Source organism: Cheilinus undulatus, linkage group 15 (assembly GCF_018320785.1).
Source record: "Cheilinus undulatus linkage group 15, ASM1832078v1, whole genome shotgun sequence".
Lineage (NCBI taxonomy): Eukaryota > Metazoa > Chordata > Actinopteri > Labriformes > Labridae > Cheilinus > Cheilinus undulatus.
In genome coordinates this window covers 25310119-25333499 of record NC_054879.1, presented here as the reverse complement: position 1 = coordinate 25333499, position 23381 = coordinate 25310119, and the positions used below count along the sequence as shown (strand labels likewise).

Sequence of the window (23381 nt, the reverse complement as noted above, 5' to 3'; positions counted from 1 at the left end):
CAGCTATGCTGACGACACTCAGCTTTATGCTGCTGTGTCTCCTGATGACACAGGACCACTTGAAACCCTTTTAAAGTGTATTTTAGATATTAAATCATGGATGGCAGAGAATTTGTACAGCTCAACAAGGAAATTCAGGTTTTAATTATTGGTACAGGGGACAAGAGAGAGAAACTGGTCAGCAAACTCCAAGCACTATCTAAAATCTACAAATTTTGTTTTTTTATTTGAACCACATATCCATGATATCACCCAAAAAAAAAAGCAATTCATCATCTAAAGAACATTGCCCGTGTGCAACCGTTTCTTTATTAAGCTGATGTAGAGACAATAATTCATGCTTTTATCATGCACTAACTGAACTGATTATTGTAACGCTCTTCTTTCTGGTCTCCTGAAAAAAGTATTTTATACCTGCAGCTGCTCCAAAACTCAGCTGCATGAATGCTGACAAACACCAGAAAGAGAGCACGCATTACACTGATTTTAAGGTCAGCTGACAGCCAGCTGATCCCAATTATCACCTCCCAGCTCCCACAGCCAATCACAGCTCTTTCTGTCAACATAGCAGTGTATTTGAATATGTCACACTTCTTACTGATTCCTGCTTGCATTAATGTTGATGCTTCACGCTGCTGCTGCTGGCAAAGCTTGACCTCCTCTTTTATAGCATAAAGATTGTTGCATCTTCATATTCAGTGTGCTACTATGGATTAATTGCTTTTGAGTTAATTTTATCATCTTCAAAATGTATGACCAGAGTGTTCCTGACTGAAACAAGCAAAACACTGCAGATTTTCTGCATATACATACAGGTAAAAATATCCTGAGTTTTGGGTGCTGATTTGTGACCCAAAATGCTAAAATGTGAAAAAAATGTTGAAATGTGCCATGTAGGTGATTAGAAAGAAAAATTACCTTTCCCTTCAATATATCTTTGAAAAAAATGTTGTCAATCAGGCACAAATAATTTTGATGGACCCATCTTATGTTCTTTATTCTGAGTATGAAGTATTATCTTTTGGGAGATGGTACAGAGATAGCAGATATAAAAGCAATCACTACAAGCTCTACTACTACTCAAAAAAAATCTTCCCGAACTTAAGGTTTAACAGTTTGTAGTATTTAAGTAGTCGGCTCCTTAACTTAGCTATGTGTGTTGTTAAACTTTTAAACACTTATTTCGTCATGACATATGACCGTGTAAAATGGTGACTTTCAGCCAAGCGTGCCTGAAGTGTTTTGTATAGTTTTTATTTAAATGCATATCTGATGATACTTTCACTTAATAATGAAGAAATAAACAAAAAGACACTCGTGAGGAATATTTGTTTTGTTTCAGCCAAAGTCACCAGTTAGCATGATCATCAGTTAAACCTAAACACCAGGACAGCAACATCTGTATGTAGAGAAAAAAGTAAAAGAAACAGAATGCAAGCTGTGTGCTCTGACCACCAGCCATCAGTCTGAGCATATCTGATAGTACTATTGAATAGTGATGTTTACATCACTCTAGCTCTCTGAAGCTCCTCAAGGCAAGTTTATTAACAATTGCTCTCATGATGCACCCAGATGCATAGAGGGACAAGAGCTAAAAGGGCAAGTATCTCCAGTAGCTATCCGAAATATGTGCCAGTGTGTGTGAAAAGAATGCCTGTGAACTGTGTCAGGAAATAGTTGCTTTGGGTTGGGCGTGATGAAGCCACTAGGAAAGAAGACAAAACAGACGGAAGTCTAGATATAAAATGACTTGTCATTTTAACATCCTTGATGCTGCAGGACTTCCTGTCACAAGGACAGGTAATTAGCATATTTGTCCCCTTTTTTCTTGACTGATATTCTAAACATATTGTACTTGTAAGTCTGCATGTTCTCAGTTGCATTCCTTTAATCCTAGAGACTAATTGGATGTTTTATGATACAATTGGACTTATGACAGTAGAGAATGTCACTCTTAGCATCTACCCCAAAACTGCCTAAGTAGTTGGACTACGGCATAGTTAAAGTCCAGTCTGTGGCTCCTTTTCTACATGTCATTCCTCACACTCCATGTTTCTGACTCTATTCCATGTCCTCCCTTGCAAATAAAAGCATAAAACATCCCAAAAGAAATCTACATGTGTTCTCCAGCCTAAACTCACATAAAATAACAAAATCCAGCAATCTAAGCATGCTTGTGATAATAATTTTTAATGTGGTTTCTTCAAAAAAAAAAAAAAAAAAAGGTATTCTGTTGTCATTAAAGTCAGTAATGGTCATTTATTCAGCTCCTTTTGGTTGCCGTGGTCACTGGTCAGACTCAAGCAGCTAACATTACCTCAGTGTCTCTGCTGAGTCATGATTTTTTGAAGTAATACACGTTAAAGCGACGTCATCTAGTCACTCAGCTGTGTAATAGAGTCCTTAATGAGTTCAGCCAGCTGTAATGGTCCCTCATGGCATGCATCGGCGGAGCTGAAAGCTCTCACACAGGTGAACAGGTGACATGTTTCCCTCTCTTCTGAACACATGACTGGGTTTTCTCAGAAGCTCTACAGGGAGAAACCATCAAAACACAAAAACTGAGTGACGTCAGGACGAGAAAGAGAGACAAGTGTCACAGCTGGCAGAAAAGAGAAAAGCAAGGTCCTCTTGGTTTCTACATCTCCATAAAAAACAAACCCTTTAAATGTTTGATTTATGTAGCGTTAACTCCATAATGATCTGTGTGGAAAAAAAACATGTCTTTACCCTGATCCTGGACTGTTGTACTGGTAAAGTTGGACATTACCCTGCTCTTCCATGTGCTGATAAATTCCTCATTCACTGCAGCCATTGATTTATACTTTATTGTGTTTCTAATGCAGCCAAAAATGTAGTCACACTCAAATAGAAATGCACTCTTATGTTGTTTGTCCATATTTAAACCAGCTGGCTGTTTCCTTTTAATTACACTGTTGTACAAATGAAAGCAGACTGTTTTGGAAAGATGTATGAACTAGGCTGTAGAAACTGTTGGATTGATTAAAATGACATATGTGTCATGAAGCTTGTTTGTCTGCATAGAACTGAAGTTAGAGGAAATAGCTCTTTTGGGCTTTTTTCCTTAATTTAGATAGGACAGAGAGGAGAGAAGAGAGATGGGAAATACAGGGTAAACCAGTGGAGCCAAAGTGACCCAAGATAACATGACTTATAAGGGTCGGAAATCAATGTCTGAAATCAGACAAACCCATCCTGCAGAGCTCCAGTCTGAAATGATATTACCAGGTCTGAGAACAAACCTGACAAATTAGTGTTATTTGAGGAGAAAAAAGGCCACTACCTACATGCAGGGTTTTGCCATTCCAAAAAACTTTTTACAGGAGCTTTTTCATATGTGAAACAGTCTATCTCTCGCTGATTGTGCATGAAATGCCCATAAATAGTGCCATGATCTCTCATCAGTGGAAGTTGATTTGTTTGTTTGTGTTAAATAGCTATTTTTATTAACACAGATGGAAGTACAGTTTTATTCCAACTTTGAAGTCCTTTTTTAAACCAAGAGTTGTATTTTTTGAGTGAAAACTGTTACGAGCTTTGACTCTTACCTTGGTTATCATGTTTAGTTTAGTCACTCTGCATTGTTGAACTCCAACACTGAAACTCAGCTCAAGTGTCAGAGACCTTAGAAGGACAAAGGTTTTAAAGGGGAAGCCAACAAATGTGTGTTTGTATATGGGGCTATTCATTTACAGTAAGTCTAATGATAAGTAGAGTAATGGACCCTCCTTTATTTACAGTGCCTCAACTGTATGCAGATGGAGCAAAGCAGGATTTGTGTCTGAACATGTTTGTTGGACTGTACACTAAGGGCACACTCACACTTGACAACCAGGACCGTGATGTTTGTTAGATGAGATGAAAACTGTTTTTTTACCAGGCTGCACACATGTTCATCGCTGCCTTAAGAGTAGACATTGTCTTGTTGATGTTAATGGGACTTCTGGGGCTCTTATAGCCTGCTACAAGTATTTTTGGCTTTAAACTGGCTTCATATTATGACACTGGCTCTCGATAGATCCTCAGAAAACTTTTTTTTTTTTTTTTTTTACTATTTTAAATGCAAAGTTCCTGGCTAACTTATGTAATGCAGTATTTTGGTCACAAGTAACTGCTGATACATCGTTTTTTTTTTTGGCTGCATGAACTAATCAATAGCATGCGTTATTGAACTGAATAGTAAGCCGTAAATCTTAAGTTATCACATCTCTGGTCTCTTGTTTATACACAGCCTGTCTGTGAAGTTTGTGTCATGAGATTGTCTTATGAGAGAAAATAAAAGAAGCACCATCAGTAGTGCTTTGGGACCTTGGCCGCTGTTTGAACTGAGTTTTATCTCTGCTTCTCTGCTGACACAATCTGAAAAAAACAAAATAACTACCACTAATACTTACTCATTAACCCACTGAGGGGAGATAGCAGAGAATGTTCACCTCAGGAGGAGGTTACACGGTCAGAAAAATATTATTTAGGTGAAGAAGAGGCAAAAATGTAAAGACAATGATAGTTAATCAACATTTATTGGAAATACACTTTTCATGCTGCTAAATTAAGGCTATTATTACTTGGTGAAACCATGTCAACCCAGTCTAATCAGTGATTGAAAACAAGATTCTAGTTCCCTTTTTTTATACTGATCTGCTTGCAATGTTCTGCAGCCTGCTAATTGTAATTTTATGAGCTGAATCGCAGGCAAAATCATCAGATTGCATGATTTGAGCTGCAGCAGCTCGGTTCAGACTGCTGATGTTCTAAAACTGCCTTGTTGTGTTTTTGATCTTTAAATCTGAGCTAGGTAGTTCACGCTGGTTTCAACCCAAAGCCAAAGCTGCTGGGGGTGATGTTTGACTGCTCCTATTAGCTCCTATTAATTCCTGTTATTTAAAAATTGTAATCAAATGTTGAAGTTCATGTTAAAATCAGCAGAAAGTAAGCCAGTAAGGCAACAAACTGATATAGTATAAAGCTCCATTATGGTTTATTTTTAGGTCAGATCAGTGAAAGGAAAGCAACTAATCCCAGAGGCTAGATATTTGATAAAAAGTGGCATTTGTTGCTCTGAATCAAGCACAAACCCACCGTCTTTCTGCAGATATTCACTGCTGTTGACTCAGATCTTTTCTGACTAGGTTTACTTCTGATCAAGGGAAGTGAGAGTGACATTATTGTTGACTTACAGGAATCATTTCCACAAAAACTACACTCTATCAAGCCATTTTTAGCATTTTATATCCAAGTAACACATACTCATGCACGACAAAGCATTGAAATAAATGCCAGGCAATGGATGAGACTGTCAGCGAAGAAGAGAAGGCGTAAACGAGGAGCAACAAAGACATCAGGAATAAGCTGAGATAGTGAGGCAGAAACACCTCAGGAGGTCCCACTGTTCACCTTTTAACCTTTAATTTCCTGTCTGACAAACACAAAAACACAGACCTCAGCAGCCACAGCCCATCGCTCCCAGCTGTGAGAGTGCAGCTGATCCACCACACTCCGAACACATGACCATCGTCACTTTCTCCCACTCATACACTTTTTAAGGGCACACACAGTCTGTGTTTGGAAGTATCAGTCTTTGCAGCAACATTTACTCTCCTCTAAACTGCACTAAAGACATGTTTATCAGCTTTAAACTGGTGAAATATGCTTCAAAGTCTCACTCTGTAGTTCTACATATGTGACGTTATCAGAGCATTATAGTCAACACATCAGTGTAATAACCTTTATTTCCTGCTTCCTGGTTTTCCTCAAACACATGCAAATGTGTCTCCTTTTGCTTGAACATTCAAATTAAATACTGTTTGGTCTTGTTCATATGTGTGTTCTTTATAATATAGATCAACAGAGCTGCTGACTTTTCTGACTAAAACAGGGAGAAAAAGAGAAAGAATTTACTTGATAATGAAGATTGTATGTGATGGACATTACAGCAGGGCTGTGAGACATGTGAGCATCTGCAGAACAGACTTTGTTTTAATTGCATCATCTGGATTTTACAGTGCTAAAAACCCAAAACATGATGCTGTGGTTCCAGAGCATAATTATCTTGCAAGCATGTGTCTGACAGGGGAAAAAGCAAGCTCTTTCTACAGCTTATCTATGCAGGGACACAGATGCAGATCCCCCAAATCATCAGTATTTAATGCACTTTGACTAATGTTCACTCTGTTTTAAGAGCACCTAGCTATTTTTGTGTTGATCACCATTGGTTTCTAGACTGAGGTTGCACTGCAAAAAAAGCCAAACCATATCCGATTCAGATACCTATATGAAAGTGGTCTGAATCTGAATTTGAAAGATCAGAATCCATTAGACCTCAGCCCTGCAAATGTCTCTCACCCAGTGACAGCTGGAATAGGCTGCAGCCCCCCTGTGACTCCAAGTGGGAAAAAAAGTGTAGAAAATCTGTCATAAAAAGATCAGATTCACTGAGAAAAATCCCTACTCCTGTAGCTGAAAAGTCAACTTTATCTGATGCTGATTTGATTATTTAAACATGTTTGTGCTTCCTTTTTTTCCCCCTTTCAGAAAACTATCCTGTCGGCAGCTCTGATGGAAAGACAGAGTCAGTGGCGAACCTTCAGCCTCAGCCGTCCCTCAGCTCGCTGCAGTCCAGCTCTCCCGGTCCCAAACGCTCTGGCAACACTCTGAGAAAATGGCTGACCAGTCCGGTCCGCCGCCTCAGCCATGGCAGCTCTGTTAAGAAACTCCCCAACAACAAACAGAAGAAGACAGGTAAGAAAAGAGGAAAATCAGTAGAAAATTCATCACCACAGCTGGATCCATGAGTTATAATTCATGTTGTTTGACTGACTGGTTGACAGGACCAGGAACAGGAAGAGAGGAGAGCAGAAGGAGTATTGATCTGGGACAGCCTGACCTTAACCTGCAGGAGGACATTATCGATGAGGTGAGGAGAGAGATTCAAGGATCATTAATCCACATATTGAACAATTCACTCAATAGCATCAAGCTGAAACAAACTAAGACATACATTTTAATCCCATGTGTAGTTTATTTAAATTAAGCTCCGATAGGATTCACATTTTATACCACGTTTTCACATTTCTTCCTCTTTTGTGCCACATTTGGCCTATTATTATCATTTAAAGACCCTGTAAAGAGAAATCCAAAATTTTTGTCTTAACACCCTAGATATATTGGAATATAGTTGCTGTAAACATGTGAAAACACTGACATCTACATGTGACTAATTTTTGGATTTAGATTGTTAGAAAGTTTTTTCGCCTCTTTCCTGGCTTGGTTTAATTTGGGCGGGGCCAATATGTGGGCTGGTGATGTCATCAGCCCATATTGGTGAATGGCCCCATCCCTCTAACAGCACAGTATAAATCACAGAGCAGTTCATCTCTGTACAGTCGGTTGTTAGCTAATGTCACTGCCTTTATTGAAAGTTAACAGTCAGTTAAATGCTGTTTCGATGTTCATTGTGGGGTAAATTTGCCAAATCTATCAGCCACAGTGGCCTGTGGATCATTGATGTATCATAATAGAGATTTGAGCCAAAAAAGTTAGTTCCCTGGCACAGAGTCAGGCAGCTGCGCTGTAATCATAAGGTAAAGGGGCAGGGTAATGGTGTGAGAGCTTTCCTCCATTCAGATTGTAACATTTTACAAATCTGACAGGATCCAGTTTCTCCTGAGTGGGCGTGGATTCAGCTCATTCAACAGACACGCCCACACCATCCTGAAGCAGACTCTACTGCCTCATTTTTTTCATAATTTTGAAGTTTCGTTTTATAAACCTACAGATGTTTTGTTTGACTGAAATTTAAACTAGGGGTTCAAAACACAGTGGTCTGTCAAACAACAAACCTAAATACAGATTCAGTTTCACTTTACAGGGCCTTCAATGTTTTTAAGCCAGGGGGTTGTAAATATTTGAACTTTTATTTAAAATGATGACTAACAAACAATAACTTATCTTTAACTGACCATCCCCAGCATCAAACTGATCAAATAAGTCTTTGATTTTGTATGAATTTAGTAAGCATTTTTGTTTTCCATTTACAAAATGAAGAGCAGCTTAAGCTCTGCTGCTAAAATGTCTTCTATTAAAGAAATGTGTCTCTGAAATGCATGCAACTTTGCTGTTGATTAAGGAGTTTCTCTCTCCTTGTCTCTGTTAGCTTAAAACCTTTGGAGAGCTTTACGTCAGGAAAAAAGGCTAACTCACCAGAGCTAATTAATCAACACTTCCATGAGTAGCTTAAAATGAAGTATGACTTTTTATGCACCCATTTTTTGGAAAGTTTGCAGAAAATTTCTGAGGACAGCCGTCATTATTAATTTATAAAAAACAGAAAGTAAAGTCAGCCAAACAGGTTTTTCTAATTAGGTATACAGCTTATTCAGCATATTCTATCTTTTACAAGGAGCCCTAGTGAAAGTTTTACCAGTCAAAAAAATCAGAAACTAACTTGATGTTTGCAGAGGCTGATATACTTTATCATTAGTAAGTTGTGTTTAATAAGATGCTGGTAAATGTTAAGTTAATGCCTCTGATTTCTGTCTCCTTCAGCGAGTCCTCAGTAAAGATGGAAACCTCCTCTCTAAGACGCCCTCGGGGATGCAGAGTGGCGGGGAAGAGGAGCAGGATGAGGAGGCGCCCACCCCTCTGCCTCCTCCCATGGAGATCATCAAAGACCCTTCAACTCAGGAAGAAAAGGTGAGACTCTGGTTATGTATGGCTTGTCTGATATAGCTTCAGTCCGATTAAAACCATACAGGTTGAGGTTTCTGCCGTCACTGTTCTCAGATAAAATGATCTGATTATGTCACGTGAATACTGTGTATATCCTGCAGGTTGTCTTTCTGCTGCTGTCCTCTACAAACTAACAGCTTTTCTCTCTTCTGCTGCTGTTTCTTCATTAGAAGTTTTATCAGTTTAACTCTCCTTCCTGCCTTCAGTTCTTCAAATCCTAACATGCTTCTGCTTTGATCCTCCTCTTCCTCTTCCTCTCTCAGTCTTCATCCTTGCTAACGTCTCTGCAGACGTCCTCTGAGGTGCCCAGCGCCGCAGAGCTGGTTAGCGCCATAGAAAAACTGGTTAAAACCAAGATGGTGAGTGCATGTGATTGTTTGCATGTATAGGATGGACACAAGTGCATGGAAACAGACAGAATTGATTTAATATGGGCAGAAGCAATGCATGCACAGATAAGCTGTCTCTCAGTGTAAAGCTTACTGTGAAGTTTTGGCATCTTTTTTGGGTTACTCTGAGACTTTTACCTCCTAAAACTAAAACCAAGCTCCTGCTGCCCTCTGCTGTCTTTCTGTTTGTCTGATGAAAGATGGAAATTATTGTTTATATTGTCAATTCTGCAAGAGGAGATTGAAAATGACACTGAAAGGACAAAAGGAATTTTAAGTTGTGTGTACTTTTTAATCCAGTTGTGTGGTTATTCTTTCTATATATGACTCAATTAAAGAAAAAAGATTGAATCAGCCTTTAGTCATCGAATTGGTTCCCCACCTTTTCCTTGAAGTCCCTACTTGCATCCACAAAAGCTGAGTCCCCTTAGGATCACAACAAAATTTTAACCTGATATCCAAATATGGCTGAATAAATATTTTTAGTTCAGAGAACATGTTTTTTTTAATCTGCAAACCTTTAAACAAACTACCTAGAAAAAGTGTTGTTATTGGCCAATCTTATTTTGACGGCATCAGAGCAGACTGATCCTGGACCCAAGGTTTGAAACTGATAGACTGACCTCTTCTTCTGTCCTCTCCTCAGACTCTGGAACCTGGAGCGTACCCCGGCTTCTCTTCTCTCTCTCCACCAGAGCAAACAACCCCCGTCCAGCCTCGAAACCCTGAACTGGAGCAAAGAGCCAAAGCTATGAGGGGACGGATGTGAGTACACTAAAGCTGCATTTATACTGCAGACTGACGGATGAATCACACATTACATTTCACAATACTTCATTGTGGAATGCACACTATGTGGACAAAAGAATTCAGCCAGTTGCCACCTGAGAGGATCAGGAGAGTCACATCCATTAAGCCACATCCATTTCCTGACAGGGGCGGAGTCAGACAGCTCATTAACAGTTAAAGCCTCAGACACAGAAACAGCTCGTTCTGAGCAGGGCTTAAACAGAGAGCTTTTAGATATGCAAAAATCCAATAACGGAGTGTTTTTTCAGCAACAAACTTCACAGACATGTTTTGGCGACCTCTTAGACCAATATAAACTTGTTTTAAAGAGGTAAAATATGTGACCTTTAGGGTCACTTTTTCCTGCATCATGAATGCAGCCAAAGTGATCTGATTCATGTTTTTCCACTCTCGTTTCTCTCTAATCAAATCAGATGTCTGATACAGGCCATATTTTAGAGAAAACAACAAAAAATCAGATCAGAGCAAAAACAAATCAGAATTAAGCATTAAAGGCCTTTAGTGGCAACGCAGCTTAACCCTCTTCTTGTCTACACCTGTTGTTATTATTCTTCTGTCATTTTTTGATTATCTGTTTTTATTCCTGTGTTGGGAAGTGCTTTGTAATCAAGTCTCTATTTAAATCACATTTATTCACTTGATGTCCTGTAATCTTCTCTTCATCTTGTGTTACCACTTCATATTTGGCAGCTGTTTGCTGCCTCCTCGTCTCAACCACGGAGATGTACAAGAGAAGCAAACAGTGGTAAAAATCTCCTGCATATTTTAACATGCACTCTCTCTATTTCCACAGGTTTGTTTTGAATGAGCTGATTCAGACAGAGAAGGACTATGTCAAAGACCTCGGCATCGTGGTCGAGGTAAAATAGGATTTGTGAAGGAATTACACTCATATGTCCAGAAAGCCTCTGACAAATGACATTACTGTCTTTTTAGTCAATTTTTATGTATTTTAATGTCATAAAATTCTTAAATGACCTCAGAACTTTTGAAAAGCATGACATTGATTAAAACAGGGCAGGACATATTTGATAGCTTGTGCAAAAACTTTCACTAGTGTTGAATTTAGCTGAAGTTCTTGCTTTGTCTCTGCAGGGCTTCATGAAGAGGATCGAGGAGAAGGGCGTCCCTGAAGATATGAAAGGAAAGGACAAGATCGTATTTGGGAACATTCATCAGATCTACGACTGGCACAGAGAGTAAGCTCTCTTTGTGACTCTTGAAGAGGAGTCATGGTCAGATTTTAATCTGTTTTAATGTTAAACTGACTTTATTTCTCTGTTTTCACTGACAGTTTCTTTGTTGGAGAGCTGGAGAAATGTCTGGAAGATCATGAACACCTTCCTGAGCTCTTTATTAAACATGTGAGTGGATGCCCATTATTCTGGTTGTACTTTTAGAGTTTTTCTAAGGTAATAATCCTCCCCCTCTGATCTGCTGCCTGTCTTTGATTTTTAGGAGAGAAGACTGCACATGTATGTGGTTTACTGTCAGAATAAACCCAAATCAGAGTTCATCGTTGCAGAATACGACACATATTTTGATGTAAGTGAGGTTTTGATTCTCAATTCCACTTTATAATGTTGTTTCAGGACTTTAAGTAGTAAGTGTTGTCAGTTAAAAGTTCTTTCAAGACTTTTAAAGACGAGACTAGCTCTTGTTTTTACTATTGTATAATTTTAATAGGGGGTTTTCTTACTGTTTCTGATATATTGTCAGGTGTATTTGATATCTAACTGACCAAATACTGTATGTACAAGCAACATTAGTAAAGACGATAAGAAATCATCATTATTTTATGTTCCTTGTGTTTGTCTTCAGGGGATCCAGCAGGACATTCAGTCCAGGTTGTCCATCAGTGACTTCCTCATCAAGCCCATCCAGAGAATCACCAAATACCAGCTGCTGCTTAAGGTAACAGATACATAGTTTCTGTCACTGATAGAGGAGAGTTGTCATTACAGCAGAATTTTAAACTTTAAAATAACATGATTAAAATTCATATAATAATCTTATCTGCTCCAATATCATGGCAAAAAGGTTAGAAGTCCTGGACACTCATTATTGGGTTATTTCTTTTGTATACGTCTTTAAAAATGCAATCAAACTCTTGCAAATGGCTTAAATTGTACAAATACATCATTTCAATTCCATAATGGCCAGCTCCTGGGTTTATTCCTCTTCTAAACACCTGTCAGATGAAATAGATGTAATTTCTCTTAAAGCTTCAGCACTTTAGGGCAGAATCATTCATTGAAATGTCAAAGGATGTATGTTTAAAAAAGTGGGATCAAAAAATATTGAACTACTGAACATTTTGACAACCCTTCTGTGATGTTTTATATTTAAATTAATTGCTCCTTACTTTCTGTATACTAGGCATCTCAGCCGTGTTGTGCCTTCCAGCACAGTCAGGGGTTGGTACAGAATATATTTAACTTGAGGTTAAATGTTGGGATTTTATGTCTGCAGGATTTTCTGAAATACAGCTCAAAGGCAGCCATGGACTGTGAACAAATCGAGGTAAAGATTCACATTTAAGTTTGGACATATCTGATTTTACATGATACAAAGAGGATTTTCAGCCCCATCTTAATCCAGAAATGTTTGTGTTGAAGATATTAGATCGTCATATTGTCTGTAGATTCTGATGTGATATCTAACTTTTTTTTTTTAATGATATTTGATACATTGGGCATTTTTGGCAACTGATAATCCTCTTGAGGGCATTTTTATCATTTATCAGATAATATTAAAAGGTTCTTAAGTAATTTATTGATCATATTGACTAGATAGAGGTGTCATAAAAGTATGTATCAAAGATGATAGGCTTTAAGAAAATAAAATCATTAAACCAATGATTTAATGTTTTCCTTTTCTTTTGTCCCTTACAGAAAGCCGTAGATTTGATGTCTCAGGTCCCTAAATTATGTAACGACATGATGAACTTGGGTCGGCTGCAGGGATACGAGGTATGTAACACGATAACTCTGTTTAAAAGGTCAGGATAAATCAGAAAACAAGTACCAAAAATCACTGTATTCATGACCTGACTCTTTGCAGGGTAAACTGACAAGTCAGGGTAAACTGCTGCAGCAGGAAACCTTCTTTGTGACCGAGCAGGACGCCGGTGTCCTGTCACGCTCCAAAGAGCGAAGAGTTTTCCTCTTCGAGCAAATCGTCATCTTCAGCGAGCTGCTCAGGAAAGGATCTTCTACACCTGGGTACCAGTTCAAGAAGAGCATCAAGGTAGGGCATGAAGCATGACAGATGCTTCGTTTGTTTTTAAACTAGGTCAGTGCTCTCAGAGAAGACCAGTAACTTCTAAAAGATGTTTTGGGGGATTTTTTTCTCACAGGTAGATTCAAGAGCATTCCAGACACTTTTTGCAATCTTATCAGGCACAGCTCCTAATGTCTGCACCTGCTGAAATTGCAGAAAGTGACTCGGCACCTCCATTTTCCTCTTTGAATTTGCCTGTGAGAAAGAATCAAAAAATTAATCTTTAAGAAGTTATCTAGATTGCAATTAAGTAAATTTGTCCTCTTGAACCCCCAAAAATGTAAACAATGCCTTCTTTATCCAGGGGTCTACAGTGAATGATACAATAATCACTCAAGTCTCCAAAGAGTCAGATTTTCTGAGTTGTTTTACATTTTACCCTGAATTCAGTTCTTATAGATGAAAAAGTCAAGTTTATTGCAGATGAATGTGTTTTAAAAAGCAACAAAACATTTAAGTTTTTAAAAAATACTTTTTTTTTCAAACTTTCCTTTTTCTTTTTAATACCCAATACAGTGTGTTCAAATTATGAAAGTAAAACATTCCAAAGCTGGTACAATAGATTGGTCATTATTGACATAGTTGAAAGAGAAATGTATAGTGCAGTCTTATGCAGATTTAGGAAATACCAAATAAATATTTTTTGAAATATATTCACATTAAGAATTGCTCCGTTTTCCCCACAGATATCCTACCTGGGTCTGGAGGAGAGCGTGGACAATGATCCCTGTAAGTTTGTGTTGTCGTGTCGCGGCTCGTCAGAGCGTTTCACCCTGCAGGCCGCCAATGTCGACATCAAACAGGTCTGGGTCCGACACATCCAGGAAGTCCTGGATGCTCAGAGCAACTTCCTGTCTGGTGAGGAATCATTTTGACACATAATTGTCTAATACTTTATTCTACTAAAATAACAAAAAACATCTTTAAAGTCAGCAAACATTAAGATGACTCTGAGCTATTCATGACAAATATAAATAACCCTCTGTATGTTTTTAGCTCTGCAGTCTCCCATCGAGTACCAGAAGGAGAAGAGCGGAGCAGGCAGCAGCTCCTCTCTAACCAGAAACCGTTCGATGTCAGGAAACCGTACGGCCATGTCATCTCACAGCCGGCCATCTTCAGCTGTCGGACTCGGCGACAAGGAGATGGAGAGGGGGAGGAGCCAGATGAAAATGTCTACCTCCAACGGCGGAACGTCATGCTTCGACTCCAGGGTGAGTCTCTGCAAACAGGCGCAAGTTTGGATCAATGTCGAGTAAAGCTCTGTTTAAATCTACGCTTTATTTATCCAATATTTTAGAGTATTTTCTAATTTCCCTTTATAAGAAAGCCAAATTTCAGGATTCAGACTTTTCTAGATGCTTCTCTTGTCTTGACTTATCCATTATCTATTAGCATGTGCTCTGTCTGCAGCAGACATTGGTGAACTAGGGCATGAAGCACACTTTTCCCCTTCACACTCAGTCTGCTACCTGTCCCTAAAAGCTGAGGTTAAAATCTGGGCTACTGCAGGTGTAGCAGCGTACTGTGTGGGTTAAAAATATACAAGACAAGCTGTTCTCCTGGCCTACTTTGACTCCAAACCTTTAGCTGTCTGCAGGATAATGCTGCATTTTAGAAAACTTCACTTAGAGGCACCTCAACCCTAAAGTTAAAGTAGAAATGATGCTAAGAACAGAAGTACTGTTGTAAGGTTTCTGGCCTTGTTTTGTTCTAATTATCTGTGGGTTTGAGAAATACACTGCTGCAACTGTCCTTTGAGAAAAGTCCAAGGCACAATAAAAGTCTCCAGTGTTCAAGTTTAAAAATGGTCTAAGATTTAAACATTTCCTCATCCACAGCCAGACTAAGGGTGGACGGATTAGTCCCGATCTCAATTTCATCATGACTCTTTTTCATTCCGATTTTTAAGGCAAATTTGGTTATTTTGTTATAATTAAGTTACTGACCAAAGAAAATGTTTTTTTCCAGCCCAAAAAATTCAAATGCACAAATGCTGATTTTAAAATTAAACTGTACTTTTCTTCTTTTTCTTCTGCAAAAACCTGATGATCACTGCATGAAATATTTATTCATAAAGTATTCAAACCATTTTATAGTTGGCACCACCTGAAAGATGGGGTTAGGAGGTCTCTCCTAAATATTTTAAGCACCAAACCTTTTAATCTCTCTAGATTCACCACCAGCATTCATCAGGCACATTTCACACAGTATTATTATTTTAAAACATAGACTACATGCAGAGATCATACAGCTGCATCTTTACACAAGTAGCCTGTTTATTTGCAATATTATTTGACAGAGTTACAGAGTTGTTTTGTTTTTTGGATGGTAAAAAAAAGCTAAATGGGCTTATTCAGATATTACCAGGGATTAATTTCTGTGATACATGGATGTGCATTGAAGAAGTGGATTATTTTATTTTAATACGATCTTAATTTTTATACATAAAGGGGTCAGCAAATTGCACACCAGATGCATTTTTATCATGCTAATTATTTTCATGTAATTATTTGTTTTGGAACGTAATTTTACTGTATGAAATTGTGTCCCTTTTTTTGTTTGTTTGTTTTAAACCATGATTGATTTGTCAAAGTTTTACTCCCAACAAATACACATCTGACCAATCAAAACACTTATTGTTGTCTGTGAGGAGCAAAACCGTCCTCCTCCCCCATGTCACGATCACCATGTTCTTCATATTAATATTGTCTCTCTCCAGGGCCAATGTATTTTTGTCCTAAATCTGATGCCATGTAGCCTCAGACAGAGACAAGCAGCCTGACAGATGTCCTTGTGAACCATTTCCACTATGTGCAAAGCTGGAGCTGTTTACAATTGGGACTTTACTCCAGTGTTACATTAAACAACAAGGTCTCAAGGTCTCCTCTAACCTGAGGCATACAGCTAATCACTGCTCAGGGTTAATCAGCTCCAGGAATTACTCTTCTGACGAGCCCCCAAAGTGCACTCTTCATATAATCAAGATTATTTTGTTTACAGAATAAATGAAAAGTCCGTCCCTCCCTCCAGCTAATTCTACTAGAGTGCTGATAATAATAGTAAAATAAAACAGCACTGACCTCCTGGTCCATGCATAATAAAACTGTTACAGCTGTTTCAGACTGGCTGCATGATTCACTGCATGCACGTGCCAGGCGTGTCCGCTCCAGCTTCTGTTGTTTCAGTTTTACCAAAGAACCGCTAATCCAGGCCCAAACCAAAGGTGTACTCCTACTGTGTTGATCTTTCCTGTGACATATAGTTAAAAAAAAAAAAAAGAAGAAGAAGTTTAGAGAACAGCTTTATTAAACAGACACATTCTAGCTCGGGACCTTCATCAGGGTCCCAAGAAACAGAGTGCATATATATTCTACCAATGTGGACCTACATATCTGCTACAGCATGTTAAATATGGCTCTCCATTTATCAGTTTCCTTCCAATTTGGCCAATAACCACGTGTGGCATGGCAAAAATAGGTGTGTAACATGCGTTTAAGGTGCATAAGACGCAGCACTCGCGCAGGCAGAAAGTTCTGACCTGTTAACTTGCAATAGACCTGACAGTCAAGCCATGTCTCAGCCAAGACATGCGCCTCATGCACCCTCTCTGAAACAGCTGTACACACAGCCAGGAGGACAGAGACAAAAAATGCATCTTCTGCTCCAGTTTATCTCGGTTTATCAGAGGTTAGTGCAAAACACACTGCAGACTTTCACAGCATACATTTTTTTTAAATGTGCATAAATTATTCAGAAAATCCTGTTGCTCCTGTAGAGAGACAAATCGCCTCCAAATTAATCACATTTTTGTGTTATGTGCATTTTCCTCATTGTGCAAAGGCCTTTACTGTCACTCACTTCACACTTGCATGCTGCACACTGAATGAGTTACAGAAAGCTGCATACTAGTATCCCTTCAAGTGGCATGCATGGAATTAAATGCATGGAATTCAATGATTATGCTGTCTTAAGCATATTTCAGGAATGACTGAGGTCAGCACCTTGCTGCCATCACTGTTTCCTACTGTTAAAAAAACTCCAATATTATAAAGTTTCACTTATAATTCCATTATTCCCTAGTGTGGATAGGTAGAGATGCTTGTTAATAACTTGGGTATAACAATGACGCAGTACAAAAATATCGGCTGTGATACCAGGATTCGATGTGCCTCTGACACCCTCTCTCCTCTGCTGACTGCCATGTATCTGATCGCTGTTGGACTCTAAGGATGCAGTCTTTTGAGACCATCATGGAAGGTTGCAAACTCTGTGCAGATAACTGGTCCTTGTACCAGTAAGGGATATTTTAAGGGTGAAATCTTAAGTTTCAGTTTCCTTTCCAGCTGTTGGGAAACAGAAGCAGAGGGGGTGAGTGAACATGAATATGTTCAACTAAAAACCCTGAGTTAAAGGCTGACAAGTATCACCATTTACCCTTCTCCTCTGACTCGACCTCCATCTGCTCCTCCTCAGGTTTTGTCTTCTGTAACGAAATCACAGGACTGTTATCCAACCCATGTAGACAAACCTTAACCTTTTCCTTAACTCTCCTCATCCTCTCTGCCTTCATCATTTCCACCTTTTCTTCCTCTTTGTGTTTTTCCCTCTCTTTTCCTTCTTCTCCTCCTCAGGACCGTGATGGCGGCTGTAACGGCGTCTCCTCCACCATGACAGTCACTCAGGACTACTCGGCGCTCAAAGAGAACGAGATCTGCGTCAGTCAGGGAGAAACCGTCCAGATCCTTGCCACCAATCAGCAGAACATGTACCTCGTCTACCGGCCGGCCAACAGCCAATCCCCTGCCGCGGAGGGCTGGGTCCCGGGACACGTCCTAGGCCCGCTCACAAAGTCCATAAAAGACTCTACTTCTGCTACATCTTTCTCTGCGGCGGTGGCTGATGCACACAACATCAAGTAAGTCCCTCCAAAAAACAAACCACCCAGCACTTCTTTACCTGCAGACAGACGCACTTCATGTTGGGATGAAACGAGCACATGGATTGGAAATGAGGTGGCAAAGCTCTGTCTTTGTTTGGTTTTTGAATCAGCTCCCTCCCCAGCTCCTCACTGCCTTCCCCTAACTCCTCCCCCTCCCTCCTCTCCCTTTTAAGAGTGAACTTTTGGACCTTACAGGAGTGTTTTTTTTTACATTTTAACTCCTGATTTTCTCTTCTTGGAGCTAAATGAGGTACAGAACTTATAGTCCATGAAGCTGCTGCAGTGACAGTTTAAATTCTGAGCCATCATCACGTCTCGGCTCTGTGGCAACTACATGAAAATGGAAGACACCCAAAATCAAACAAAAACACTGATAATATGTAAACGAGTATTGAGGATTAATCCTTCAGACATAGACTGGATAGAAAATCTTGTAGCCTACTCTGGAAACCAGAGAGAAAACACTCATGTGGAGCTAAAACCGGACTTATTTCAGTTCCTAACACCCCGCTTTTTCTTCTTTTTTTGTATTTTTTTTTCTTTTTCACTCTTTTTGGAAAGAAAAAAAAAACTCACCTGGGGCATTCAGGTGGACTCGGCCCCTTTCTCCGCACTGGAGAAGATTTATTTTGTTGTCTGTGGCAATCTTTATACAGAAATTATGTTTATTCCTCTTGTTGTTGTTGTTTTTCTGCCTTGTTAATTTTATTTTTCAGACAAAGTTGGATTTTTTTTCCTCCTATTTGTTGTTTTTTTGTTTGTTATGTTGGCAGTTCACTGTACAAAGGTAATTTTTTCAACTGAGGCTCTAGAACATTCCTGTTAAAAAAATCCCTTTTGCACTATTTAAGATGAGAAAAAATATGAATGAAGTCAGGCTGTGCAATATGTTGCATTCAATGGCAGCGATCAGCATTGTACTGTTGGTAGTCTAATAATAATGATTTTAAATGTATTTTAAATATGTAAAATAAACCTTTTTGGACTTGAGCATGAGTTAGCAAAGCGACGTGAAGGTGAAGTTGTTTTGTTCTGCGTTAGGCTGAAGATGATTACCGGTTTGTAGTTTTTAATATTTGTAAATAAACTACAACAGCAAACGTGAAACTCAACCGTCTGCCTGCTTCTCTCTGCATAAAATAATCAATATTATGTCTGAGGTTTTATTTTCTCTTTCAGGGATGATTAAAGCTAAGACAGTAAGATTTGAGGAATAATTTAAGACCCTGAAACTCAATCAAGGTTTCTTTGCTGCAACAGCAGCAGTCATTATTATTGTCTTCACTGTGTCCCTGTATGTTTTATTTCAATGTTTATATGTATTAAGTGGTGAAATTTCTTTCTACCTATTTTCATTTCAGTTTTTACTAACCCCAACGGTTTGACACTCCACTGAAGGTATAAACTTAGAAAATGAAATCACTCTTGTACCATAAACTAGGAAGGTTAAACCAAATGATTGATTTTTGTCCATAATGGACAGCAGTAGTTTGCAGGTGCCACTCGTACTGTTTCACTATTTTATGTGAAAAAGTTAAAATGTTGAGCTACAGGTGGGACAGTTGAAAATGCTGAATGGTTATGGTGTTGTATCAGGTAATGTTACTATAGGCTCTTTTATATCTCACTGTTTCTCTCTCCTCCTGTTTAACTTTGTCCATCATAACAAAAGACCAGTGTTTCCCTTTCATTCTGTCCCTCTTCTCTTGTTTCCAGAGGAGTCTGGCTGCAGCTTTAGGCAACACAAGATCCTCAACTTCAGCACATTAATAAATAAACACTAAGCCTATATCCACGAATGTGACAGAATCAAAAATGGGTGACTAGGGACAGGCATTGAAAACATGATTTGTTTTTAAAAAATAGTGGCCCTTATTTAAAATAGAAAAGGATGCTGGAAAAACAGGACTTAACTGGTTCCCCTGGTTTGGAGGGTTCAGAGTGTGAACGACCCCCTCTGTTGGCCAGCAGTTGATAAATAAATGCATCCCCTTGTGAATAACAATGACCAGTGGATCTACACTAATCCAACAAAAGGACCAGATCAGACTAGACATTTTCTCTTCTGCCTTTTACAATAGCAACTAGACACAACAAAAACATTTTCCTTCCCTAATGATGTTATATGCTGTCTTTGTGACTTTGCACAAGTTCATAGGTGATTGGGGGTGACAGGTCATTAAGTTTAAACCATAGCTACAACAGGAATCGTTGCTATGTGATGCTATCAAGAAGACAACATTGTTGACTGATTATCTTTCAAACGGAACTTGAGGTATGAATGTGATAAGAAGGTCAGATAAGTTAGCGCTGTTAGCTCGCTATGCTAGCTTTGTTGTTTGTGAATAGCAGGTTCCTTCGTTGCAAATGTTAATATAAAAAGGGCTTAAGACTCACTTATTGTAGGCTACATAATAAAAGAACCCACCATGACAAATTTAAAGTTTAGGGAATAATGAGATGTTAGAAATTTAGATTCAGATATTTCATTTATCCTAAATGACAATTCAACTCTTGCAGTCTACACAGACCATACATATATTTACAAATAAAGTGAGCCTTGAACCTTGAAACAAAAGCAGACAGGTAACGTCAGAGACTATAGATAAATAAGTAGTCAGTAAATTGACTGAGATGCTCATTGGCACCTTAACCCCACATGTGACCCCTTTAGGAATGACACCCGGGGTCAGGCAAAGATTAAAAATGTACATTTAAGACTACAACAAACAAAAGTGAGTAAGAAATAATTGTAATGCATATTACATTATGAGTCTGCATTCATATTATGTGTGAAAGAACGAAGTTTAAACACCTATGTGGGCAAACACCAAACAAGGAATAGAAATAATAGAAAAGTTTTCATTCGGTTAGACTACTATCAAAACATGACTGCCTGATGATAGAAAGAATGACGTAGACTGCTTTGGGTTGCACACTGTGAGGCGTTCAGAAGCGCAACACGAAGAAATTATCTGAATAATGACACTGATTTACAGGCTACACTCACTAAATAGCTCGAAGGTGCTTTGGCACTGTGAAGGGTTTGCAGTTATTGTGTTGTAACCTTGAACTAAAAACTTATGGAATATAATAACTGATTCCAACATTACATTCCCAGCAGAAAATTACAGAGGTGCCTGCATGATGGGTATTCATCTTGGGACTACATCACATTTAATTCATATCTCATCCACTTAATGTTGCTGCAGCCAGACTAGTCTGGACCCTGATCTTCTCTCTAATTGGCTGGTTGATGTTTCTTGTTCCTGTACCGTACAGGAAGTCTCTGTCTTGGAATACGCTGCGTGCCAGGAAGCGCGCTGAAGCTAGAGACTTCTCCTCGCTGGGGGTCAGAGGGCAGGAGAACGGCCTCCTCCGTAAGCCCAAAGAAACCACACCCCCTCCCACGCTCTCCTCCCCTGCCACCCGGGTGAAGGGCAAAGTGAGTAAAGCAGGCCGACGGCGCACGGTGGTGATGTCATATGTATGTGCGGAAATCCCCCACCTGCCCTCAGCCCCACTTGGTTTTTAGTTTTTACTTTAACCCCTGTGTGTGAGCATGTGTGTGATCACACCTACAGACAAACACAGTAGATGCTGTGTTTCTATTGGACTCCATCAGTGGTTCTCAACCTGAACAGATGCAGTGGTGCTGTTTCTATGTATGGTTCATGTTAAGGACAACAGCATGGCTCACAGTGTAGTGACAAACAGCTGACAAAATATGGAACATAAAAATGATCTAAGACACAAAATAAATGATTCTGCATATTCATTATAGGTGTGAACTATTCAGCAAATTAGTTAGCTTCTAAGTGGTAAACAGACTACTAAAATGACAACCCTGCACTGACATGGTAGCCTGCTAAGCTAAGCTTGCTAACTGAAAGTAACCAGCTGTGAACTTGGATTGAGTGGCTTTTTATAAATACCAAGCTACTTAGCTTGTTAATTGCAGGTAAGTATAGGGATGCTAACTGCCTGTTTACTATCAAGTATGCCATCTCATTAAGGTTAGCTAAATAGTAGACCACTTTGCTGCAGGTTACAATCAGGCTAGCCAGCATGCTAAAAATCTAAGTAGCAAAGTAAATGTAAATCTTTGCATGCAGACACAGCTGGACAGTTCAACAAAGGCCACATCGTCAAATTGGTAAAGACAGCCTACACAATGGCTGACCACAAAATGGTTGAGAACCACATACAGGAGAGGACTGGAATTTTTTTGTTTTACACCGAACCCTCAAATGCACTGTTTGAAAAATAAAGTCTGATTTCTTTTTGTGTTTTTGCGTTGTGATTTATTTCTCCCTCTTTGTGCATGGGTAGAGGTAGAATCCAATTTTGATTTCATTTATAATGTATCCGTGTTTCCTGTAGTGGTCTAACAAGATAGAAATCTACAAAAATGTGTTTGTGTGCATATCTAACACTGACTAACAAAGAATGGATGTATGTGAAATTTAATGTTTATGGACAAAAAAAAAAAAAAAAAACATTAGCTGCTTTTCAAGTTTAAAACATTGCACTCAAGAAGACTCATTTTCCTAATCTGCCGTTACAATCTGATGCAAAGCTGGGTAATTTACAGAAAGTAGTTTGACCTAAAGTTATCAGTGCAAAGAAAAGAAATTTTAGGCTGACTGCTATTTAAATGAGCTGCTTTTTCTCCTTGGAGAAAGATAAGAAATTTGACCTTTTAGATAGATCCTAGACCAGTGGTTCTCAGCGCAGATGCCTTAAAAACACTGAATAATTTTTAGTTTGCACTGTTGCCACTTTACACCAATTTTGCCAATTTTAACACATTTTTGCCACTTAAAACCCTTTTTTTTGTCAGTTTCAAACCCTTTCCATCACTTTTTTTCTGCCTGTTATTGCCGCTTCTAAACCAAATCTTGCCACTCTCTGCCTATTGTTGGCTCTGTTGAGCCATTATTGCACCTATTAACCCTTCTTTACCACTTTTTACACCACATTTCAAAATTTAATATGTCCATTCTAGCCACTTTTTTAATCCCCTTTTACCACTTAATATGCCCATTTTTGCCATTAACCCATTTTTGCCTTTTTTTGGTTATTTTTTTTGCCACTTTTATCCAAATTTTGGCACTTCTTACCCATTTCTGCTACTTTTAAACTCCAATTTCACCATTTCCTGGCATTTTTTGCCATTAATAACCCCTTTTATTTTTAATGTGTTTTAA

At 38.8% G+C, this 23381-nt stretch overlaps 1 protein-coding gene across 2 annotated transcripts in view; it reads left to right on the top strand.

The window, feature by feature from the left end:
- The window catches only part of kalrna (kalirin RhoGEF kinase a), a 220696-nt gene that overhangs the window by 185927 nt on the left and 11388 nt on the right, over positions 1-23381 (top strand). The window contains exons 41-57 of one of the 2 annotated variants that reach the window (XM_041806651.1): positions 6553-6759; positions 6849-6934; positions 8566-8712; positions 9012-9107; positions 9784-9902; positions 10741-10807; positions 11043-11146; positions 11242-11311; positions 11406-11492; positions 11769-11861; positions 12420-12470; positions 12842-12919; positions 13011-13196; positions 13916-14087; positions 14226-14443; positions 17864-18147; positions 21454-21616. In XM_041806651.1, the coding sequence (XP_041662585.1) occupies positions 6553-6759; positions 6849-6934; positions 8566-8712; positions 9012-9107; positions 9784-9902; positions 10741-10807; positions 11043-11146; positions 11242-11311; positions 11406-11492; positions 11769-11861; positions 12420-12470; positions 12842-12919; positions 13011-13196; positions 13916-14087; positions 14226-14443; positions 17864-18147; positions 21454-21616 (2228 nt within the window). The remainder of the gene's footprint in view (positions 1-6552; positions 6760-6848; positions 6935-8565; positions 8713-9011; positions 9108-9783; positions 9903-10740; positions 10808-11042; positions 11147-11241; positions 11312-11405; positions 11493-11768; positions 11862-12419; positions 12471-12841; positions 12920-13010; positions 13197-13915; positions 14088-14225; positions 14444-17863; positions 18148-21453; positions 21617-23381) is intronic. The other variant, XM_041806652.1, reaches the window with a different exon arrangement.